The following is a 23461-nucleotide window of genomic DNA, read 5'->3' on the forward strand; positions in this document are numbered from 1 at the left end:
AGTAGACCGAACCAACATCATGGCTTGAAATATTCACAAATTATCCCTTCCATGGAGAGGAATAATCACAAACGCCTCCAAGAAAGGGGCCGGCCGATTTCCTCCCTAAAGAGAGGTTCTCGTTTCAACAATAAATAATCGATTAGAAAAATACGGACGATTTCCAACATCAATGAATGGAGATGTTGCATGTAAGAGGAATTTGCGATTTGACTATCGATTCATGTGTAAAAGTTCGAGAGAAACACGATGGTGCCACTGGTTTCCTCTGAAATCAATTCCCAAGCTCCAAAAAAGCTCTCAAGTTGAGACCAAAATGGAGGGGATATCCCGCACGCTATCCTAAGAGTCCACCTCTACATCGAGACAAACTACAAGCAGTGTTGCCGTGTTTTCAATTTTAGAGTCCCCAAATAAAGTGACAGCCCTGTCAATGTATTTGCTCCCTATCTTTGCGTAGAGAGTTTGTCTTGATGTAGAGGTGGACTCTCAGGATAGCGTGGAATATCCCCTCCATTTTCGTTTTAACTTAAGAGCTTTTTTTGAGCTTGGGAGTTAATTTCAGAGAAAACCAGTGGCACCATTGTGTTTCTCGCGAACTTTTACACTGAAATCAACAGTCAAATCGCAAATTCCTCACACATGCAACATCTCCATTATCTAAGGTATCGGCTAGGGGTGCAAAATCTCTAAGATCCCTCGACCTCCTTGCAGGCTCGCGGTGTGCACTGATCGGTAACAGTGTACACTGCGGTATGTCCGGCACCGAGAAATTACGAATTTTCAACGATTGAAGCCTACAAATGCAGATTCGGGTCACCTTCAAAATAAATACTATGCAATCCCAATGCGGCCATTAACGTGGCGTTAAAAGATCGCTCGATACAGCTGCTTGGAATAAAACGGATTGAATGAAAATAAATATCTAATAATATTGATTCGGATGAAAGGTCCTGTTTTATTACAGATTATTACTAAGCATCCCACTTAAGTCGTAAGACATGTGTTTAGTAGATCTCTCCATTAACAAGTCTTGTATAGCGTGATTCGTTACTGTGCGCAGCAACAATATATAGCGTGGCGTGTTTTGCGATATATCGATTGATCTATCATTTAAATTTATGGAAAAGGATCGATAAGCAGCTGGGTGTTCGCAACGAACACCTAAATAATGGCTTCTTTACCGGAGCTCCAAATGAAGAAATAGCGATACTAGATTCTTCACGCCTCACCAATCCGCAGAGACGAATCGCACTAAACAAGACCCGGAAATGAAGGAGGCCATCCAATCGCGGTCGTCAAATTAACTCTTCATTATCTTTTCCCGCCTCGTATTCAGCATCCTCGTCTCTGCCATAATGGGAAATTGGAACGAATTCTGATCCATCTAAGTTACTCCATTTGGAAATGAAGAAATTAACAGCATGCGGATCTCCAAACTTGTATTTCCTTCCAAACTCATCGGTCGAGAATCGCCCTCGATACGACTCAAGAGGTCTGAAACATAGTATGCATTTTTGAAAAAAAACTCTGGAAAGAAAGTTCTTGAAAGATTGGAAAATCCTGTCGAAATCCATCATTTCCTTCCAATGCTAATTCCGCAGTAATATTCCTTTAAACTGTAATTATTTGTGTTACATGTGAAAATTTCGCGCCAGGAGCGGGGGATCTTGGACTTTACACTCTCTCCTAATTCCTTTGATCCATCTCTGAGCAGGGTCAAATATAGTTTTAATAAATTATGAATAAGCATTATAAATCACATTTAATATGATCCCCTATTTTGTCCGCAAATAAATTGTTGATTTTTGTTTTCGTCTAATCGATGCAAAGTGATTTTTAACACCTTCCAACAAATTTTGTGTGAAAATTTACATTAATTATTGCTCCATTTTTCGTGTATATTTGACGTGAGATATGAATCATTGTCCCCAAAAATACGTAATTGGTTCAAGAATAAATTAATTTATAGTCTGATTAGTAGACTATAGCTACGCTTAGAAAAAAGAGAGAAAATAAATAAAATACTGAAAGTTATGACGTACACAGCGGGTCTTGGATGCTCATCAAATTTGGTTTTTCCCGGCTGTCTGTAAACTGTGAAGACAAAGCGATGATATCCTAAAAAAAAAAACAAAAAAAAAAACAATTACGGACGAAAGATGAGAAGATATTCTATCTGAAAAAAAAACCATGACTGTTTCTTGTCTTTGACCAAACGTGCCAAAATGACTCTGAGGGTGTAAGATGTTAGTCAGACATTATTTCTCTTGTTGAATACTTCCTGCATCATTACTCCTGAATGAATACATCCACAAGAATGAATAGTTCCTCTAACAATGTTTTGAATTAAGCGATAAAGACATAAGTAGATGAACTAACGACTTCTCTTAAGTTGAAAAGAGCTGACTTTGCAAGTTCAACTAAACGCGCCAACCACCGTGACGGTCCGCGCGAAAAGCACTTTAGCGCCTACGAGACTGGGGGAATACTTCTCGCATTGCGCGTTCACTACAGTGCGCGCTTCAATGGTGAAAATTCGTAATTTCTCGGTACCAAACATACCGCAGTGTACACTATTTCCGATCAGATCACACCGCGAGCCTGCAATCTTAGGATCGAGATATCGTGGATATTTTGCATCCCCGAATGGCACCTAAGTCTATTATTGAGTCATTGATGTCGGAATTCGTTTGTCTTTTTATCAACTATCGTTTAACAAGAACCTCTTTACAGTGCAAAGAACGTCGGGTCCCTTGATCTTTCGTTATAGAGAGAGCTTACTGTATTTTGTCGCAACACTTGTAACAGCGACACTCCACGACAGCAGCACAGCAGCTAGCATAACCTCTCATAGGCTCTTTACATGTACCCTGGGCCAGGTCCAGGGAGAGAAAAGACCCTCGATGCGTTGGACAAGGTATCAGTCAATACGATTCTTTTTTTCGACCTTTTAGACTGGAACTTGATTTATGGCACCAGTGAACAAGGTTTAAATTTTTTTTGAACGGCTCATGAAGATTGCCTTGAAAAATATGATTTTTTTTTTCAAAGTTTTAGACCCATCCACACGTTCACGTGAATGGATTGCAATGCTACCAGTTTGTCACCGCATCCCTTTCCTCAGTGACTAAATCATTTTTAACATACCTGTGAAACGTGCAGCTTGATTTCCTAAGTATTCTCCAAGGACTTCTCCCTTATGGATGTCACAACCAGGGATGTTTACAACGAGCCAATGAAAATATTCTCTCAGAGTCGGCTTGGCTGGTCTAGGGTAGTCTGCGTCTGAGGTCAATTGTTTAGAGCGGGGAAAAAAAATTGTGAGCAAAAATTATGAAAAGAAAAGAAAACGGAAACTAGATAAATATAACCTTAGTTAAGAGGCGATTTTCTTTATGAATTAAGCTCACTTACAGTAGCCTCAAAAAACACCCCTTCAGAGATACGTCGTATGAAGACTGCCAGAAGATTCTTCAACGCCAATCTTTCATTTATCGTAGCATATCTTTTTCCCAATATTACATTTCGCTAGCATTCTCTGTCACTTAACATTAAAAAAAGGAAAAATACTGACAACGAATCTAGTAAAATTACTGTCCTTCGAAAGTTACTGCGTTAGAGAAAAAAATTTCCAATACCGGTCGTGACTCCTCGAGGAATTCCCAATAGGTCAATTAATTCTGAACTTTTTGATAGGTTTAATATTTATTAGTCCTATTTGTCCCATATGGCAAGCACGCAAAATTCAAGTTTCGCCTAAACATTGGGTTTGAATCAATGAGGTTTACGGCCGAGCTTTTGATCAAAGTATCATAATTTCAATTTTAATTTACGTCATTTAACTGACTGCGTTGCTTAGTTTTCATAGGCTGATTTCATAAGTTTTTTTTTTCTTTCTCTCTTCTTTTTTTTAATCACGGAACTAAATATTTATCGCTCAATTAGATATCCACACGTTTTTCTTGAACATTTAGCGAGAAACATTTAAAAAAAAATTATTTATTCGCGGTTTTAGAGTTTGATATGAGATCCGTCATTTTGATTATTGTAATTTACTCTCAATCCTAAACCTAAGACAGCTGCTTTCCTGTCGCACTTTAAAAGAACGTAAGCTTATTTGGCGAAAACCAATGGAAATATTGTTAACAAATCACGCGAAAATTATTTAAGATGGAAGTTGATTCACCAAAGGTCTTATCCTTCCCCCTCCCGATCCGTATAGGTAATGATAATACTACACCTGACAAAATGATTGTGTAAAAAGCGTCCTTATCGGTCGGCCATCGTAAATATGTAGGCTCTTTGGCGACTTGCGCTTTTGTTAAATTGTTACCAAAGTTCACGATTGATTCTCCATAGGCTACCTAAAGGACAACATATTTTCATATTAAGAAAGACTCAACAGTAGGCTTCGGAAAAAATGCAACCTCAGGCTTTAGATTCCGTAAAATTATCCTTAAAAGTCTCAGCTTAAGGGATATCATGCGTGTGTCATGGGATGTCACTTCCAGATGGTTCAAAAGTTATTATTAGGAAGAAGAATATGCAGATCACTTTTGTATTCTGCTTCATTTTCAATATGAAAATATTTTAAAAATGATTTTTAGTCACGATACACTCGTATAAACATTTCATGAGGTCTTTCGACAGAAATCGCACATTGTCTTTCCATTTTTTTTCCATTTGCGGGGAATTGAATGTTTACAATTTTTTTATTTTTCGTGTCAATCCTTTTAAACAGTCAAAGCTAGTCGAATAGTCACTCCTTACTTTATTCAACTAAAAGTAAACATATTTATTTTTTCAAGACTTCAATCTTTGCCGCGGGGCTAAAAACATGATAAAATAGAAAAAAAAACTTCCTGCTTTAAAGGCTAGTAGTTAGGTTAGGAAAACAATACTTTCTTCAGAGAGTTTAATTATATTTTTCATAATTTTTTTCATGAGAATGACACAAATATGTTTCAAAGATTAAACAGACACACTCACATAAAACCAGTCTCAAAATATCTGAGGAATTTCAGTACATTTGCAATGATTAATAATTATTTATATTCTCACCTCTACTACATGAGATGCTGGGAGGGTGATGACGTCTGGAATGATTTTTGATTTTACCAAAATGTCTTTTATTTCTGCAGCGGTTTTCTTCGGATGACCTTCAACAGCTCCCGAGGATGCCTCAGGTCCAGTGGCTATGACATATTTATGACTCGATATCAAAAATAAAGTTTGAACTATCACTCTGGAAAGGTTTGATGAGACTTTCCTGAGTTTCATTTTATAAAGTATACGTGTTTCCTCCTGAAATTCTGAAAAAAGAAGATTTAAAATTAAAATTCTAAATCAATGAAGATGTTTATTAAATTATGTATCTGAATGTAGTTTGGTACTAACTTAACCCTCAAAAGGATAATTTTTTAATACCTTATTTTTTTAGTTTCATTTCGGGATACCGAGAGACGAGGACATAGTAAAAAAGGTCCCGAATATGTTTTACGTGGATTACAGACGGAAATATCCTACAGTCATCTTAGAACATCTTCCGGATATTAGCGATACCTAACAGGTTGCATTCCAAAATGCAGCCTGCAGTTCAAACTTAAAACAATATGGAAAGTTAACGTAAATTATTGCCGTGTCTTCTCAAGCAGACATTTTATCTTAAATTTAGACTGACTTACTCGATCTTAAATGTTTGGGGTGATATCGATGTTGGGTATTGCATATTCAGATACAAGAGGACATTGAAATTATTTAACAACCATTGGATTATGCCTTTAAAAGTAAAATGTGCATTAAAAATAATGTTCACCCACACAGTTAAAAAGGAAACAAATAAAGAGAGTAGGACACTTTTTCTTCAATCGAATACAAAAGTTTTATCTTCTCAAATCACTTTGAGATTTTGATAAGCCTGGTTTTACGACGCTCATCACTCGTTTATTATTCATATTCTTCATCTTCCTCTCGTAACTCTTTGACTACGGATGTGCGCGCTCTGTAAATTCTCGCCATTATTTTTGCAAGGATCATCCATGACCCCAAAAGATTGAATACCTGTGCTGGGATGCCATTTAGAAAATTCTACCAAAGGAAGTCTTAAAAACATTCATTCTAAATATTCTAATTTAAATTTTCGGTAGACATTTTTCTTGTCAAAATCTGATGTTTTTCCTTTCACTGTAACTCCGAAAATATATAAAATTTTGTTTGGGTGGATGGGAGGTACACTGCAATGCTACAGGAGAACGCCGTATGAACCGCCAGACGTTGCCACATTTCCTAGATAGACAAATCACAAATTTCCTGAAGAATTTGTAAAGATTTTCCTCCTATTTTTCAGAAAGTTTTGCGCGTAATTTGATCTAAGTCTCTGATGATTTCAAGGAGAATTATTCATGACTCTCATAAAAAATAAATATTCCCTAGGAAGAAACTTGGCAAAATAAGAATGTTCATATGGCGGTTTTCTTTAGTATGAAAGACAGTGGCATGGCGTGCTTTGCGATATATCGATTGACCTGCCATTTAAAGTTATTAAATAGGATCGATGAAGAGGTTGTTTGCAGCGCACACTTTAATAATCGATTCTTTACCATTGCATCAAATGGGGAAATATCGATAATCGATCATTAACGCCACGCCATTGCATGCAGATTAGTCCCAAGTGGACATATTTTCACACCTAGGGTCACGCGCGGTCTTCTTTCATATTCTGAGCCTATTCTCATATCCCACCCATTGCTATTGTTAAATTAGACTACATTTTGGAATTAAAAACTACAAAATCTCGCTCATCCGGGAAACACATAATATGTGAATTGGGAAACTAATGGTACGACTTACGTTGTTTCAAATTGGACTAGATATTGTAATTCCTGTAGTTCCCTGTCCCCTTGCAAAATGTAGTCCAACTCATATTTGTTTCATATTGTTCACGATATTTAGTTAGAAAATTTAAATAGGGGTACCAGGTATCTACTCGGCGAGGCAACCCTCTTTGACGATTGATTACCGTTGAATTTAAGAACCTTGAATCATTAGAGGTCAGCGCGGGCCCGCCACATCCCATCTCGGGCCCTGGTACCAGTTTTAAGGTCCGGGCCCCAAGCACGGAGGGGGGGGGGGGTCCGAGGGGCATCCCCCGAGAAATTTTAGAATTTATACGACTAATCGGACGCATTTTGAAGCTTCCATAAAGAATTTTTCCATCAATTTCTGCGGAATAATTATGTTTTTTTTTTCCTACTTTCAGCACAAAATACCTACTTGCGAATTGTTGCATTCAAAACATCTGGAAAATTTTTATTTTTTTTTTGGGGGGGGGGGCATATGATACTATTTTCAGTTCTAAGAGGGCCAGGCCCCCCTGGACTCCCCCTTCGTTTGTCTATGGCAAGGGAGTTGAGCCATGAGCCATTGAAGTCGAGGATGCCCAGACTGGAGACTCTTAGCATCTGACGACGGAAGAAAATGAAACGCAGTTACTAAAAATATCCCTCTGTACTGAAAATCTTGAAAATAGATAGAAATTTTCCAAGAAGTATACTTCTTTGAAAATGTAAGAAGAATTCTACAGTGCCCCAGCGTGTTTCTGAAAATCTATTCACCTTTTGCGAAATTTTTAGGGTAAATTTTTCACTTTTTCTTACGAAACAAGGGTTGCATGTGAATTCGTAGTGGTTTTTCACGGGTAACACGGGCCCCCTCCGGGCCCGGGCCCCGGTACCAGGGACCCAGTATCCCCCCTTGTGGCGGGCCTGCCTTCATGCACGCTGGGCTTGTCGATTTCCTTTGACATTTTTGCAGTGGTGAATGCATAGCTGAAGTGCGCTACAGCTAGAATTGTATATAGCAAATGGGTAATTTTTATAGGAGGATTATAAATAAACAAGTGGTTAGAAATGAAAACAAAAGAATATGAACTATGCAAAACGATTATATCCGGGTATCGGAACTTGGCTGTTTTGAAAACGCCTTCAAATGCGGCGTGATACCTCACGCATTCCGGAGAGTTCAAATAGTTGTATCATTGCGCCGTAAGAATGTGACGGAAGATTTAAATGGAGATAGCCTCCATGCACGCTGGGCTCGTCGATTTCCTTTGACATTTTTGCAGTGGTGAATGCATAGCTGAAGTGCGCTCCAGCTAGAATTGTATTTAGCAAATGGGTGGTTTTTCTACGAGGATTAAAAATAAACAAGTGGCACGGAATATAACAAAAGAATATGAACTATGCAAAACGATAATCCGGGTATCGGAACTTGGCTGATTTGAAAACGCCTTCAAATGCGGCGTGATACCTCACGCATTCCGGAGAGTTCAAATAGTTGTATCATTGCGCCGTATGAATGTGACGGAAGATTTAAATGGAAATAGCCTTCACCGTCAGCGCAATTTATCTTGGGGCTAAATCATTCATCACCATGAGCAGGCTATAAACTTTGGCTGGGTTAAAATCTAGTCAAACGCAAAACGCAATCATGTAAGAGATTAACGGGTGACTTGATACAAATTTTTCAGTCAATCAAGAGTCACCTTGAAAACTGATGATTGATACGTAAAAACTTTTTATTGCTGCACTTTAGTGACCTAGAAAAAGTGCCGGCGCAATATTCGCAATAATTGTGCGCTGGAATCCGTTTAAACAAGAGGCTCTTAAAGAGTTGCAGAACTGTTTTCGCGACCTAATTTTGGACTGCGTCTTCATCGAATGCGCTCACAAAATGTATATAGTTTTTGCTAGTCCTTCTTTTTCAAAAATAATTCGAACAGCACTTCGTCTAAGTTCTATGTTGTTCCACGCAGGCGGGTTTTAAGTATATAATATACCGATCAAAATCGACTCCTTAGAATCCCTTATTTACTTTGCTCATTTACAGCCTATGGAGAGGACTGTACCCTGCAGGTTAAAATTGCCTTGACGCATCAGTGGGACAAAGAGAACGATCAACAGAGGGTCCTCAGAGAACTCGACTTGTGGAAATAAAAAGTTAGGTACATTTATTTTAATATATTTAAACATGTTTGCACATAAAAGGAATCCGAATAATTACTTCTATGTGCTGTTTACATACAATTACACAAATTACCTCTTACTTGTTTTTTTTTTTTTAAATTACAAAACACGCGCAAGAGCGTCGCATGCCCCTCTCTCGGGAACTTCTCGTAAATTACATTTCTCTTGTGAGATTGTCAGCGATTTCTCATAGATTTTCGGATTTTCTCTCTTAAATCTTTGTATGAAAGTACGTGATTTTTTTTGACGGCACACAATGAGTATGTCGATCAGGAAGGTAGATTAAGCAAATGGCTGGTATATGAACTCATCGCTACAAACACATTCGTTCTCCCCAGTTCTTAACAGTATACGCCGAAAGATTATCATATCGGCCCTGAAACCCTTGCTGGTCTACTTTTAGAGATGAAGTACTGTTCTCAAAGATCGCAGCCCACATTTTAAATCTAAAATTTATCAAAACGAAGTTTCATCTGGTGTTTGATCTATGTCCCACTTTTAAAATCCAAAATTCCCGCATGGGTCTAACTATTTCAAAATGGCTCTTTTTAGCTTTAATGCATGCTCATTGCTCACACCCTCTCAGGTATAAGGATCAACAATAATATGGATTAGGTGACATTTGTTTCATTAGGGGAAAATAAATCATACGAATATACGAGTTACTTTCGGTCCGCCATAAATTGGCCGTCTTTTCACCTTTATTCTAGCATGCCACCGTCATAATTAATTTTTCACTGTTTGCTTAGTATTCATAATTTTTTGGGACAATTCGTTTGAATGACCATGTCATGGCCTCAATCTACGTCAGCCTCGAAATCATCGAAGAAGTCTTTTGTCGTGAGCCATGCTTCGTCACCAGGCAAAGGCGTGACAGTCATTTCCCAGTTGGCGGTGAAAAAGTTGATGGCAACCGGTCCTGACAAGGAATGATTCTTCGCAAACTGTTCACTGTTAAATTCGCCTCTCAGCGCGTCTATTGGTCTGTGACAGAAGATCAATCAACGCAAAATTTCGCAATCAAATATATCGTGGACGGTATGCAGGTAAATTAAGCGCACGCACAAACATACGCTCATTTGAATCAAGAATAATTTTGTTTCGGCAAATTCTTGATTCAAGGTCACATTTTTAGGACGGCAGAACAATTTATGATGCGACAAAAAATTTTTTGGCATAAATGAGAGGCCGGTCGATTCTGAGTAATGTTTCAATGCTGCCGTGCTAAAGAAGAACGCCGTATGAACCTTCGAGAGTTGCCAAATTTCCCATGATAAAATGTATATTTTTACAACATTCATGCATATTTTTCCTTGAAATTTTCAGATATTTTAGATTAAACTGCGTACAAAATTGTCTGAAAATTTTGGAGAATAATATTCGCAATTTTTCCAGTAAATTCGGTTTGTACTGCAGGAGACTTGGCAACGTCTGAAGGCTCATACGGCGTTTTTCCGTAGCACGGCAGAATGAGTATTTGCGTATGAGTGCTGAGTGTTACTATTGAGTATTATGTATGGGTTTTGCGAGCTTTGTCATAATTTGGTATCTTAAAGTGTTGTTGCACATATTTTACTCATTTTTGAAGGACAATTTAAAACGAGCTCCAATGAGTAGAAGATATACGCGCTACAGAAGGAATGATTTATGATCTGATGAAAGTCCAGGAAATATTCATAGTTCCTTACCTGTCATCTCTATGTTCCCAATTGAATTTCATTCGACCTTTATCTTGCTTGTAAACGAGGAATACATATCTATGCGTACCTGCACAAAAAAGAAAAAAAAGAACGTAATACATTTCCTTGCAAGATTGAACGGTTAAATTATTTTTTCTCCATTGTATCTCGCAGTTGGTAACAAAATGGGAACTTCAATGACTCTCATCTAGTCTGCTACATATTTTAATTTTGAGAAATTTCCCATTTGCTTCTCGTTGAGTTGCTGTTTTTTTTTCATAATTTCCAAATGAAAGGCATGCACTAATTATTATTTTTTGTCAAAACATCAAGAGCAATTATTGCATTAATACCATAACGCCTCGGAGTTTGAAACGATATGGCGAATGTTCCTTACGTTATATGTATGTCATTCAATTTTTACATTTCTTTTTTCGAGATAACCATACAAATAAAGGAATAAAACATAATCGTTAGATAATGCAGACTTGCATTTTCGAAATGAAACGTAAGGAACATAAGTTTCTTTGATATCTTACTAAATTTTATTCCGAACCTGCATAAGTGATGGGCAGAGGAGTTATGTATTCAGAGAGTGTGATACCACCTCGTACATGACAACCGGGAATGTTGCCCACGATCCAATGATGAAATTCCCGTTGATAAGGATCGTCAGGTGTTGGTGAGTCGGGGTCTGAAATTCAAGCAGTCAATGCTTGTAGAATACATATCTGCCAGATGAAAGAAATGGTGAAACGGAAAAGAGATGGATTGGAACGAACACGTTGCTTAAAAAAGGAGAATTATAAGCTAATAAAATTGAAGGAATAATGAAAATTGAGGGGCTTGGAGGGCAAGGTACATAAGTGCAGTTTTTGCTATTTCGAGATATGCGTGTTTCAAATATCGAAACTACATGGATCCTTATGGCCGAAAGGAAGTTCAAACTACTTTTTTTATGCTTAAAAGTTAAAATTTGGGAGCGAATGTTTCACAGAATATGCATTAAGATTAGTTTTACGGGTAATCATGAATATCTCAAATTTTTCAAAAACTGCACTTATGCGCCTTGTCCTCCAAGCCCCTCAATTATAAGAGGGAATATGCTAAGAAATTAATTCCTTTGCGGCTATTTAAGAAGAAAAGACATTAACGAAGATTGTTGAATTAATTGCACTTTCGGCTCAATGCAAACCAGAGAAAATAGGAAAATGGACTGTCTATCAAGTCTCCTAAACTATGAAACAAAAGCATCATTTCAGTTATACAAGGATACTCTTTTGTATTGAAACGGAGGAATCTGCTTTCCTGCCGTTTTTCCCGTTTTGCTTATTAAGCATACAATATAGATTCAAAATGTAAGTTTTGGTTTTCTTCTCGTGTTTACCTGTCAAGATAAGGGTGTAAAATGAATCCTTTTCACAAGGCCACTCAACTTCCACTGGTGGATGCTCCAACTGCAAGCACGAGTACAAAGTGCCCATGTGTACTGTTCTTTGCTTGTCGTACGTGACCTGTTAAGCCAAGCATTTACAACAATCTAAAAATTGGAATCACGAAGAGCTTTCGATCATATACTTAACAATGTTTCACAAATATATGAATTGTTTAATTTTTATACCATTGCAATGAAAATTGATAATTCCAAGTTACTATAAACTTGATTTGATTAAGACCAGTCAGATGCGTAACAATTTCGTGCACACTATCTGTCAATGGACGTTTCACGCGATTTCCGTGAATAGTAATTTGGCTCTTTTCGCTCATAAAAGAAGCAAAAATCGCACTATTCCGCAACGCTGCCACATACAAAGGATATGCTTAGTTAGAGAGTAAGACGGAGTGGTAGGTACAAGTACCTTAATGAAGCAAAGGACCACTTTAAATGGAGGTAGACTGGGAAATTACCATTTTAAGCATATTTATATTGAAATTCGTATTTGTATTTGCGGGTGCGTGACGTTAAAACTATGCACGCGTATACACCTCTCCTCCAGAGGAGCGTCTGGTGACTTCAGTATCAAAATCTAGGCTGAGGATTGGTTTAAAAAGTCAAAATTTATAGTCAGTATCTGACTAGTCAAATAACTAGCGACAACACTTTTTATCTTGGACATTGAAATGGTGTGCTCCGGCTCTCTTAGAGACAACGCCTGCACGCAACTATTCGTGCTCGAGGGATGTCTGTGTTGCATATACACACAATTGCAGGCGCTCCAGTATTCCTAATTGCAAATCTCGGCTGCAGCTACATTTGACCTTGCCTAGCTTAGCTTTCAAGCCGCCGAGCATCACAGCAGCGTTGCCAAATATAGGGATTAAAAGAAACGGCATTGGCAATGAAATGCGGAGTTTATATCCACAATGATGGTGCGTGAAAGATTCCGGTAGAAAATTTTGAGGAAATCCCATGCACTAGCCCGCGATATTTCAACAAAAATTACTTCTCTTAATAATTTCTGAACGAGAGTTGATTGAATAGCCATAACCTCCCCCCCCCCTCCCCCATTACCACTACCAAAACCACCACCGCCACCGGAGCACATCAGAGACTTTAGCGTATATCTAAAAGTCAAACACACCGTTTTTACCTAAAAAGTAGGAGTGATTGATGTGAGTATGAACCTATGTCACAGAACACTGCAAAAAAACACATTGGATCTATAGTCCAGACTCTTGAAAACATTGACAAGAAAAAATACTCTTGATTCAATCAGATTTTTGCTTAAATCAAAAGGAAATCCGCTCAAATTGATAGGCTTGGTTCTTGATTTGAGCAAAAATCCGATTGAATCAAGAGTACTTTTTCTTGCCAATGTTTTTAAGAGTCTGGACTCTAGATCCAATGTGTTTGGCTTTCCAGTGAAGGTATTCGCCCTGCTTATCTTTGGCGACAAAACGAAGGCAAAAAGTTGAACTGAAGCTCACCAGATCTTGGAGAGATAAATGGAATTTGTGAATATAAAAAAACGCTACTTAATTTGTATGCATTAGATATTTTAAGTCAACTCTTCCTTAAAACTGAAACACGAAGGGTGTAGAGAAAAAGAAATACAAGAGGAAGAGAGGTTAGGAATGGTAGCCCGAAACGTATAGGACAAAAACACAAAAAATAAGTGAGAAACAAGGTTAAAATCAATATACACTATATTCAGGACGTTTCGGCTAGTCACCCGAGCCTTTATCAACCGCTGAAACACAAATAAAAAATTAAAACTAAGGCTAAAAAAAACCACTACATTAAAACGCGGGTGATCAGCCCATACGGAAATTTGGACTGATCTACAGATCAGTATAGATCAGTCCTAATTTCCGTATGGGCTGATCACTCGCGTATAGATCAGTATAGATCAGTCCTAATTTCCGTGTGGGCTGATCACACGCGTTTGAATGAAGTCGTTTTTTTAGCCCTGGTTTTAATTTTTTATTTGTGTTTCAGCGGTTGATAAAGGCTCGAGTGATCAGCCGAAACGTCCTGCATATTGTGTTTATTGATTTTAGCCTTGTTCCCCACTGATTTTTTTGTGTTTTTGTCGAAAACAAAATATTGTGTAGAAGACTTTTAATTACCTGAACTAAATTCTTGGGAGATTTGAGAAGAACGTCAGGAATGATTTTTGATTCTCTCAACTTCTTCTCGATTTCTTTTGGTGTCCAATCCGGCCCAAACACCGGTCCAATTGTACGAGGAGGTTGTCGAGGAAATTTACTCTCGGACCATGTTGTGCCACCATCATAATCAAAGATTGTAGTTCCTTCGGTAGTTCTGTTGGCAACGGTGCTTACATTCGAAGGATATCGATCCGCTATAGTTGTATTTGTGCTTTGGTGAATGGTGCTCTTCGGTTGCCGGCCTCGGCGCATTTCAGCGACCGTTGACGTTGAAATCGAAGTTGTTGTTATTTTTGTAAACGAGCATACATTGACAATGATGAGAGAAACTTTAAAGGCGGCTCTTGATCGCATTTTGTATCTCCTTTTTCGGGCTTATCCCTGCAGGATGCTTTCGCCTACTTACGACACAATTATTTTAGACTTCAGTCTTCATTTTTCCTATTTTTATCCAGTGTCCCAAATCAAGCTTTCCTCTTTAGAAATGAACCAATTGCACTCACTACTAACGGTATGAAGTGTGAGCATGCGTATATGGGCCGTTGTTCTCTTATACCTCCAATTGGTGAAGAATGCTTATTTCATAAGAAATATCAAAAGATTTCATTTCCTTTAAACTAGCAAAACAAAATCAAGGTAATTAGAAGAAAGTCGTCTAATATACACTTCACCATACATAAATACAATATACCATGCTACTCGTAGAATATGGTCATATTACGCAGCATACGTTGAACGTAAATTTGTATACTGTTGAGATATAATTACTTACAACACAACAGAAGGGCTCCTCAAAAATTCTGAAATCGGCATAATTCACGAAGTCTTTGGAGGCTTAACCTATACAGACGATCATTTTGATGGGTTACAATTTATGTGACCCTAGCGAACTTTGCTATCTAAATGGGCGTATTTCTGCCAAACAGAACTACGCGCACTAAGAAATGAGCCCTGAGACCCATAAGAGTATTATGCATAACAGAGCTCAAGTCATAATGCTCGTAGTTCCGTTTGGCAGAAATACGTCCAAGTTATGCATACGTAATAATGATTATTATCATCTTGCTCGATCAATTATCGGCTTTGAAAAAGTCTATCAGTTAACCAAATCACATTTTAACTTGTCAAGTCCAGACAGCTGTGTTGGTTTTTTGAAAGGGTTAGAAACAGGTGCTTTCATGGGGGTAATTTCCATTGAGGGCATTTTGAATATTTCTTGCGCAAACAGTTTTGAATCCAAAGGTGCTCTCGAAACTAGGAGCTTGCTTGCCATCCTTTCGTTTTCTTTATTTCCCTTCTGATCTATTTCACCGATGACTGAAGAGTTGCAGCTCGGCTTGAAAGAGGCGGTGTTAACAGTCATGTTCAACTGATTTAGATCAGCTCCTTTGGCACGATTATCCATCGATAAATCCAATACTGAATCCATGTCCTTGGGCGCAGTTTCTTGGGGCGAAGTATTAATTGACAGATCCTTCGCCACAGGAGGAGCTGAATCGAAAAATAGGATTTCAAGCTCTGGGATCACGCAACTGAGGAAGACTAAGAGAGGGCTTGAACCTGGGTGGTGTTTCAGCTAATTTCACAGATGGCATGTCAAATATATTGATAAAATTCCGTGCATCCAAGTCAATGTTTAATCTTGCACGCTGAGTTTCTTGCTCATTTTTGACTGGTTTAGACATTTGATTTGATTTAGAATTTGGACAATTTAGACTGTTAGACCCTAACACATTTTTTCCTTGAGAAGGCTGATGAGGTGGTTGACTGTTCAGGGTCGTTGTGTTCCCTCTAAAAATGTTGGTAGATGTTTGTTTCAATGGCTCATTTGATTGGCTCCACGGCTGATTGTTGCCACTGAGGTACAGATTTGAGAACTTCTGTTCCGCCCTCACAACAGGGGTGTACAGAGAATCTTCAAATTCTGCTGGTTTCGTTTGTTGCTTTTCCATTAGGTTCAGGTCACGAGAGATTGAAAGACTGCTACTGTCTTCTCTTGAATTATTGCCCGAGCTATTTTTTTCGTTTTGTGGTTCCACCACATCAGTGGAGATTCGAAATGGATTTATCGTGTGTCTCCTCTTACCCAAACGACTTTTGAATTTTCGTGTGCTAAAGGAAAATCTATGCTGGGATAATATGCATAGAGTCCCGAGGAGTCGCCTGTTGTGGAGGATTGCTCATCTGTCTCCTGGTCTGATAAATTTCCATCCTGGGGTTTAAAATTCGTTTCCATGATTAGGCTGTTTCCTTAGTACCTAATAATGAAGTCCATGTACTTTTTCTGCCATCTGTTAATAGTCTTGATTGGGATAGTCCCCAACTAGAAAATGCGTAAGGTCTCCAATTCTGTTCTTATCTTAAGTTATAAACTTCCAACCAGCTTTATTCCAGATAGGTGCCAAAAACTTATCTTCGTGCTTCCGACATTGTCTTTGTCAGTAGGGCACTTACGTTAATTACTGTTTATAAGTAAACGGTAAATGCGATTTAACCGAAAATCTATACAGTTCTTCATAAGACCAAAATGGACAAAATTACAAAATTTGAAAAAGCTAACGTAAATCTAACGATAGTTATCGTGAACAAAAGAATTGCTGATATAGATCGGGTAACTATTATAGGTGGGATACTTTAATTACATTATTGTTTAGATTTTTAATGTTGAATTCAAAATCTTTATCCTTATCAGGGATATTATCAGAAATATTCAAAATGTTTTGAATGTCAGTGACTTCCGAGACTCTTAATGGAGGTGGGGCAACATTCTTTTTGGAAGGTGCTTCCTTATTGGCTGAATCAGCATTAACCCCTTGTTGCACGGTGGTATAACTGTCTTACCACTTTGATTTTTAATTTCTATATTGCTGCCACGGTGGTAAACGAGCTCAACTATTTCACCAAAGGGTCCAGTAAACCTCCCTTAGTAACCACTAAATGGCATAGGCATTCATTTCCATGAAATCTTAAGGCTGCTGCATGTTTTGTTGTTGATAAACACTGTGAGTTCTGATGAAGTAGTCACAGCGTTCAGACGTGCACTTTACCGAGCCCTCTTATCAAGTTTAATCTTGATAGTGTTTCGTGTCAGTTAACCCACAAAGTGTTGCTATATCTGATGTTTTTATTGTGTAAAAAGTAAAATGCCACAGCGTAGTGTACCCAGTTGCCACATACCTCGGATGTGGCAACATGGAATCCCATGTGACTTCTCAGGCTGAGCCTGTTCAACCGCAGCCGCACCCTGAAAGTGCGGAGAGCGACGTTTTTCATACACCATTTAAAATCTACTTCCAAAGGACCTATCTTACCAGACGTTAAATTAAATGCGGTCTCTGTAGTTAGCAATTTACCCCAAGCATGTAAAGACCCAATAAACGTGGCGATACGCTAAATCTAAATCTAAAGTAATGACATTAAAATCTACGGCGAATCAAGTGATACAAGTTTTTGAGTCACTTAAATCAGAAAATGAACTTTTAAAAGCTAATCTAAGTGACATGGTGAAACGTCTCAACAATTTAGAGACACAACAATCTTCAAGTCCTGTTAAAAAAACGTGTTTAAACCTCTTCTAATCGGAATTCTAACAGTAATTTAGAAATTCTAGTAATGACATCGCTACTAATTTATCAAACAAGTTTGATGTTCTCGCGAGTGAGCGTGACCAGACTGACGATCCAGCGGTCCGATTATTGAAACTGATAGATAAAGCGATAGACAAAGACGACAAAAGGGATTTGGAGGGATCCTATTGGTGGAAACGGGTTGTTGCAATGGACAAAGGAGGTAGGTAATCGACTAAGTAACGGCAACCCACGAGAAACCCGACAGTTAGTCTATCATTTTCCCCCTTAGTCGATGAGAACTACCCATTTCAACCAATAGAATTGCTTTATACCCCCTATGTCATCTTTGTCTATCGCTTTGTCTATCAGTTTCAATAATCGCCCCGCAGATATGGAGATAGAGGACACTGATGATGAGGAAGACCTTATCGTAGCCCAGGAGACTAACTGGATTGTTAAAAGAAATCGCAGAAAAATAGAGGCGTTCCCTGCTCTGCCGTCAACAGCTCCAATTAATGGAGTAAGAAAAACAATTCTACTTCTCCTCCATATGTGAAACAAACAAGTTCACAAGATTCCAATTTGGCTAATTGGCCAAAACGAAAATTTCAAACAGTGATTGATACACATTTTTCTGACTCGAACAGCCAGAAGAATAAAACCATCCTACTAGCAGTGAATCAGTTAATAATGGTTCATGCATTAAACTATGAGAAGGAAAATAAATTGACTATCATACACTCCGCGACCAGGACGAATCTATGTTGAACCGCAGAAATAATCAATTTGTGAAGCACATTTGGGGTAAATAAGATTAAGAAAAGGAATCGCGAAGGCGGCAAAATCATTCACACACTGGTTTTTCCTAAAAACTAACTATGGTGACCGCGTCATTCGCCTGATTGTCAACCCTCTGTCGTGCGCTCCGCTGAACAGGGTTGGGTGAAGATTGAGGTGGCGGCGGTAGTGGGGCCTGTTGAGGGCCTTCGGCCGAGGAGCTGGCCGATGCTGCCGTTGCGGGTTGGGTTGGTTTCAAAGACCTCCGGTCCTCCCAACGGGTTTAGCTGGTGTGCTAGGCCTTCGTTTGCTTCCCCGTCGTCCTCTAAGGTTACGACGGGAGGAGTTCTTTCGGGAAGCGGGCTGGTTTGGGTTCCGCTGTCCCTGTGTTGGAGACATTCAGGGTAACCCTCGTTTCTTACTGCCCGTCCGAGGATTATCGAGGCGAGCTTTTGCTGGTTCTTGATGAGCTCGAGCAGCGGGTTATCAGCTTCCATGAAGTTCTTCCGGGAGTATGTCCTGACTTTACTCCTAAGTCGGGTGAAAAAACTTTTTCCTTTACACCCCATCATCCCCTGGCAGAGGGCCTTTGTTGAAGAAGAAATAATCCCCTTCTCGCAAGAAGAAGTCAAACGCGCGTGCTCACGCCTTAGACCCAAGAAAGCCCCTGGTCCGGATAGAATTCCTCCTGAAATTATTAAATCCTTCGTTAATTCTAATATCTCCCCTTGTACTGATATATTCAACAACTACTTACTTTCTGGAATTTTTCCCATTGAATGGAAACTGGCAATTCTTTTTCTCCTACCTAAACCAAAAAAGGCTGGCTCCAAAAAATATAGGCCCATGTGTCTTCTCAATGGCCTAGGAAAGATTTTTGAACATCTAATTCTCTGTAGACTTTCCTCACTAACTGACCCCCTCTCAGAGAGACAATTTGGCTTTAGGGCCGGTCGCTCAACTCTGGATGCGATTACCAAACCACGCGATATTGTTGCTGAAAAATACGACATCAAGGGTAAAAAAGTTCTTGCCATTCTAACACTAGACGTTAAACGTTGCCTTTCTCATTCATTTGGCTTTGTATTTACTTTACTGTATCCATTCATGTATCTTTGTATACTTTGTATTACCATTATTATGTACTACCCTCCTTGTTTATTTGACAATAAAGGTCGCTTTAAAAAAAAAAAAAAAAAAAAAAAAAAAAAAAAAAAGTCGGGTGAGAGAGGCGCGGAGTCTCTCGACAATTTTGACCCCTTTATCCACTAGCTCGAATGCCTCTTTGGCTTCGGCCTCTTTATCGTAATGTCTTTTCTGCGGGCTTGGTGAGTTGGTAGACAGCGAACTGTCGGAATGCCTGCGCCGGGACCTTTTCCCGGGTGTGAGACTTTCAGACTCGGAGCGGGGGAGGTCGTTCGACTTTGACCTCCTGATCCGCTCCTCAAGGCAGTGATCCGATGTCTAGGGATTTTCCGGAATTTCTAGGGATCTAGGGATTTTCCAGAGAATCTAGGAATTTTTTTGATGAGGTAAAGTCAGCAAAAATCGACTTTTTAACCTCAATTCTAGCTTCGACCATCGAAAATATTTTTTCATCTATATTTTGTAGGCCTTTTTGGCAACACTATTTTCCCCGTAAATAAGCCGGGAATTAAAACGATTGCATCACTCGATGTACTTGACATTCAACTGCATTCAACAGTAAAAAAAACAATAATAATAAGAACTCAACTAATATTCTTTCATTTTATTGGTCTGGATTAGCACTGCTTTCAGAGAGCGGCAAAATTCAAACGAGCCAATCAGATTTAAATATTGCAAATCGATACAACGAATGACGTTCGTTATTTCGAATTCTACGTTAAAAATGCGTTTTTTTACAAAATCTAGGGATTTATTGGGGGTATTTGAGCAAATCTGGGGATTTAGGGATTTTTAGCGAAGTCTAGGGATTTTTTTTCTTCCCCACTAGGGATTTAATATCGGATCACTGCCTCAAGGTGTATTATTTCCCTGGTCACGGTCCCTTTGGGGGTGCCGTAGGCCGGTGAGCCGGTTTGAGCTTTTTCCCTGCCCTGCGTCTGTTGGGTAAGGGTGTTCGGGGTGCTGTCTCTGCGTTCCGTTGATCGTGAACCGTTGTTCGATATGCCGTCAAGTTTTTCTGCATCGTTGCTGGATGAAGACCTGAGAGGGGCCGATCCATTGTGGACCCCAGTAACCTCCGAGCCAGAGTTTCCTTCATAAAAATTATGAGATATGTAGTTAATTACAGGGGTAATATTTCCAAATATACAATGCTTGAACAAAATCGAAGTATGTACACGAGCAGCAAGGGTAGCTGCATCACTGTCATTCTTTGGAGACCATATTTCTCATCAAATTATTGACAAACTTCTCAATCTTCTTAATGTCTTGCATTATCTGCGTCTTGTACTGTACACAAACTACATTGTCAGATATTCTCAGGTCTAAACACTGTTCATTGTGGTTGTACTTCATTGCATATCGAATTTTCCATTGGATTCCTGAGGTATAAACTAAAGGCTGTTTTTTTCAAATTCGTCCCACGTCTTTCTGTACACCATTTTGATTACTAGACAGTCGCTTCGCCGACTATAATAATACTTTGTATTTATTATGAAGTAAAATTCACTGAGGAGATCTACATCCGACAGAGGATTGCGTTGCATTAGTTAGATCACATTAAAAAAATAAAACAGTTCTCCAAAAATCGTATTTAACAGAAAGTAATCGAACTCCTCAAATGGTAAACCGTTCTAATGCTATGTACTTTATGTTTGTTATGCTGACCTGTTCTGATAATATTTCGTTTATTGGTGAAAGGTATGAGAGTATTTCGACTTGAAGGTTGCGTTCCCATGACGAGGAAAAATTGGCTTTTTTGGTTCGAAATATTGTGAGTGGATTGCTCAATCACTATTTATACACCTCATCCAAAATAAAAGTAAAATGAACGATTTGATGTGTCAATGGAGAGATGTAGCGCCTTATATAGCGGGTCTTTATCAAGTGACGTATGAAATATCTCTTCAAGTACGTCTTTATCACTCCTTGATGGAAGCCGATCTTTTATCAGTCTAGTCATGCCAAGTTGTTCGAGAAAAGTTAAATCATGATGCCCAATCGGGTCTCTTTCATACTCGGCAGTTGCTCACGTTGCATAGAGAAAAACAAGCAGAGATATCCAACACAAAGTGTTGATATGGCGCGTCAATAATTCGTACCTTGGATGTTGCACACTTGTCACAATAAAGGAGCCAAAAAATCCTGTCATATCTCTAAGGCACTCAGGTTTGTGATCTAAAACAAATGTGTACACAGTTATTGTAAAAATGAGACGATTTTATTAACATTATATTTATAGACTACATAAAAACTGGACATATATGAGAAAATGATACATTGTTTATTTATAAAAGAATACTGAATGAAAAATTTAAAAGATATAAATTTTAATAAATATTTGTAAAATTTACAAGTTATCAATTTGTTATGAAGTTAAGAATTTGTACTGATAAAAATTGGAGAAGTGTGTCATTAATAATCTATTTCCATTCTAGAGTTGGATGCATTTACATAGACAGCTTCTTGAAATAAGGAAATTTTCGTGTCAAATATTTTGACTCTGCGGCCAATATGCTCTTTCTGAATTATATTAACATTGGCGTTCCATAAAATAAGATTAAGTTTATTATCAGCATAATCTGTAAGTGTTACTGCTCTGCGTTCATATGGTTTCTGATATGTATTTATGCCGGAGGAAGCAGAAAATACTTCAGTAACAGTGCCTTCGACATGAACAATAGTATTTTGGGGAATCAAGTTATTATTAATGTCTTCAAATGCAGCAAAATTGTGAGTGACATCAGGCAAATTGACCTTGTTTTTGCTGACTCGTTCGATTTGTGTTTTCTGGGACGCAATTAATTCATAGGGATGACTTGTTTTATTAAAGAGTGGTGCAGCAGGCTTTACTATTGCCTTCGATATTTGATAACTTTCATTCAATTCTAAAATTGAGGCTAATTTTTCAGCTTGTTCATTGAATCCTGTTAACAGAATGGGCCTGTTGCAAACTTTTGCTAGAGCAGAATGAAGAGTTGTTTCCTATAGATAATGCCTCAAAAATCACGATGAGCGCATCGGCAAAGTCTGAAATGCACTCATAAATTCACAATCTGCGTAAGAAATTTGCGTTATTTTGAGCTTCCCGCTTCAAAAACGATACTACTGCACAGGTGAACATTTTGTTAGATGAGTCCCTCCATCGTCGGCAATATTCATCATGGCCGACGCTTGCGCAGTTCCGCGAGTAATTCGAGGAGAGTTCAAGATCAATTAAGGCGGGCGAGGAAAATATAAACGTAAACACGCCGATTGTTATCTGATTTAATCCTGTTCAGATGTTATCTCGTCCCATCACACGTGTTTTGGCGGACTGGCGTCGGCCATGATGAGTATTGCCGCCAATGGAACGGCTCCTCTAACAAAATGTTCACCTGTACCGTAGTATCGTTTTCGAAGCGGGAAGCTCAAAAAACCGCAAATTTCTTAGGCAGATTGTGAAGTTGTGAGTGCATTTCAGACTTTACCGATGCGCTTATCGTGATTTTGGAGGCATTATCTGTAAGAAACAACTCTTAGTTTTGCTCTAGCAAAAGTTTGCAACAGGCCCATTTGGCCAGACATATCTTGAAGGATGGACTTAATTATTAGTCCATTTTTCTGGGGGCTTTTATAGGAAGCAAGACTGGTAAGCGAGACTACTTTACCA

At 38.6% G+C, this 23461-nt stretch overlaps 2 protein-coding genes across 6 annotated transcripts; both read right to left on the reverse strand.

Annotated features, from left to right (window-relative positions):
- Positions 1 to 938: 938 nt before the first annotated feature.
- LOC109041018 (protein D3-like) lies at positions 939 to 6130 on the reverse strand. Of its 3 annotated transcripts, none has more exons than XM_072298685.1 (6): positions 6064 to 6130; positions 5065 to 5315; positions 4244 to 4367; positions 3151 to 3288; positions 2046 to 2121; positions 939 to 1497 (listed from the first exon to the last, which is right to left on the reverse strand). In XM_072298685.1, exons 1-6 carry the CDS (start codon positions 6113 to 6115, stop codon positions 1299 to 1301), a joined length of 840 nt encoding a protein of 279 aa, XP_072154786.1. In that variant the 5' UTR covers positions 6116 to 6130; the 3' UTR covers positions 939 to 1298. The 3 variants fall into 3 exon arrangements, with proteins under 3 accessions (XP_072154786.1, XP_072154787.1, XP_072154788.1); XM_072298686.1 differs by lacking the exon at positions 6064 to 6130 and adding an exon at positions 5688 to 5870; XM_072298687.1 differs by lacking the exon at positions 3151 to 3288.
- Positions 6131 to 9682: 3552 nt separating this feature from the next.
- Positions 9683 to 21642, reverse strand: LOC109036222 (OV-16 antigen). Of its 3 annotated transcripts, none has more exons than XM_019050257.2 (6): positions 21478 to 21642; positions 14276 to 14934; positions 12093 to 12219; positions 11262 to 11399; positions 10715 to 10793; positions 9683 to 10010 (listed from the first exon to the last, which is right to left on the reverse strand). In XM_019050257.2, the coding sequence occupies exons 2-6, from the start codon at positions 14669 to 14671 to the stop codon at positions 9824 to 9826; spliced, it is 927 nt and encodes a 308-aa protein (XP_018905802.2). In that variant the 5' UTR covers positions 14672 to 14934; positions 21478 to 21642; the 3' UTR covers positions 9683 to 9823. The 3 variants fall into 3 exon arrangements, with proteins under 3 accessions (XP_018905802.2, XP_018905801.2, XP_018905800.2); XM_019050256.2 differs by lacking the exon at positions 21478 to 21642 and adding an exon at positions 15090 to 15293; XM_019050255.2 differs by lacking the exon at positions 21478 to 21642 and adding an exon at positions 15086 to 15293.
- Between the last annotated feature and the right edge of the window lie 1819 nt (positions 21643 to 23461).

Source organism: Bemisia tabaci, chromosome 3 (assembly GCF_918797505.1).
Source record: "Bemisia tabaci chromosome 3, PGI_BMITA_v3".
Classification (NCBI taxonomy): Eukaryota; Metazoa; Arthropoda; class Insecta; order Hemiptera; family Aleyrodidae; genus Bemisia; species Bemisia tabaci.

Coding starts and splice junctions, on each gene's coding strand:
- LOC109041018 (XM_072298685.1), bottom strand. CDS start 6,115: ATGTTTTTAAGACTTCCTTTGGTAGAATTTTCTAAATGGCATCCCAGC. Junction 5,316..6,063: donor TAAATGGCATCCCAGCACAG/GTATTCAATCTT, acceptor TTCTTTTTTCAG/AATTTCAGGAGGAAACACGT. Junction 1,498..2,045: donor GAGCATCCAAGACCCGCTGT/GTACGTCATAAC, acceptor ACTATGTTTCAG/ACCTCTTGAGTCGTATCGAG.
- LOC109036222 (XM_019050257.2), bottom strand. CDS start 14,671: ATGCGATCAAGAGCCGCCTTTAAAGTTTCTCTCATCATTGTCAATGTA. Junction 12,220..14,275: donor CTCCCAAGAATTTAGTTCAG/GTAATTAAAAGT, acceptor TTGGCTTAACAG/GTCACGTACGACAAGCAAAG. Junction 10,794..11,261: donor TCTGCCCATCACTTATGCAG/GTTCGGAATAAA, acceptor TTTTTTGTGCAG/GTACGCATAGATATGTATTC.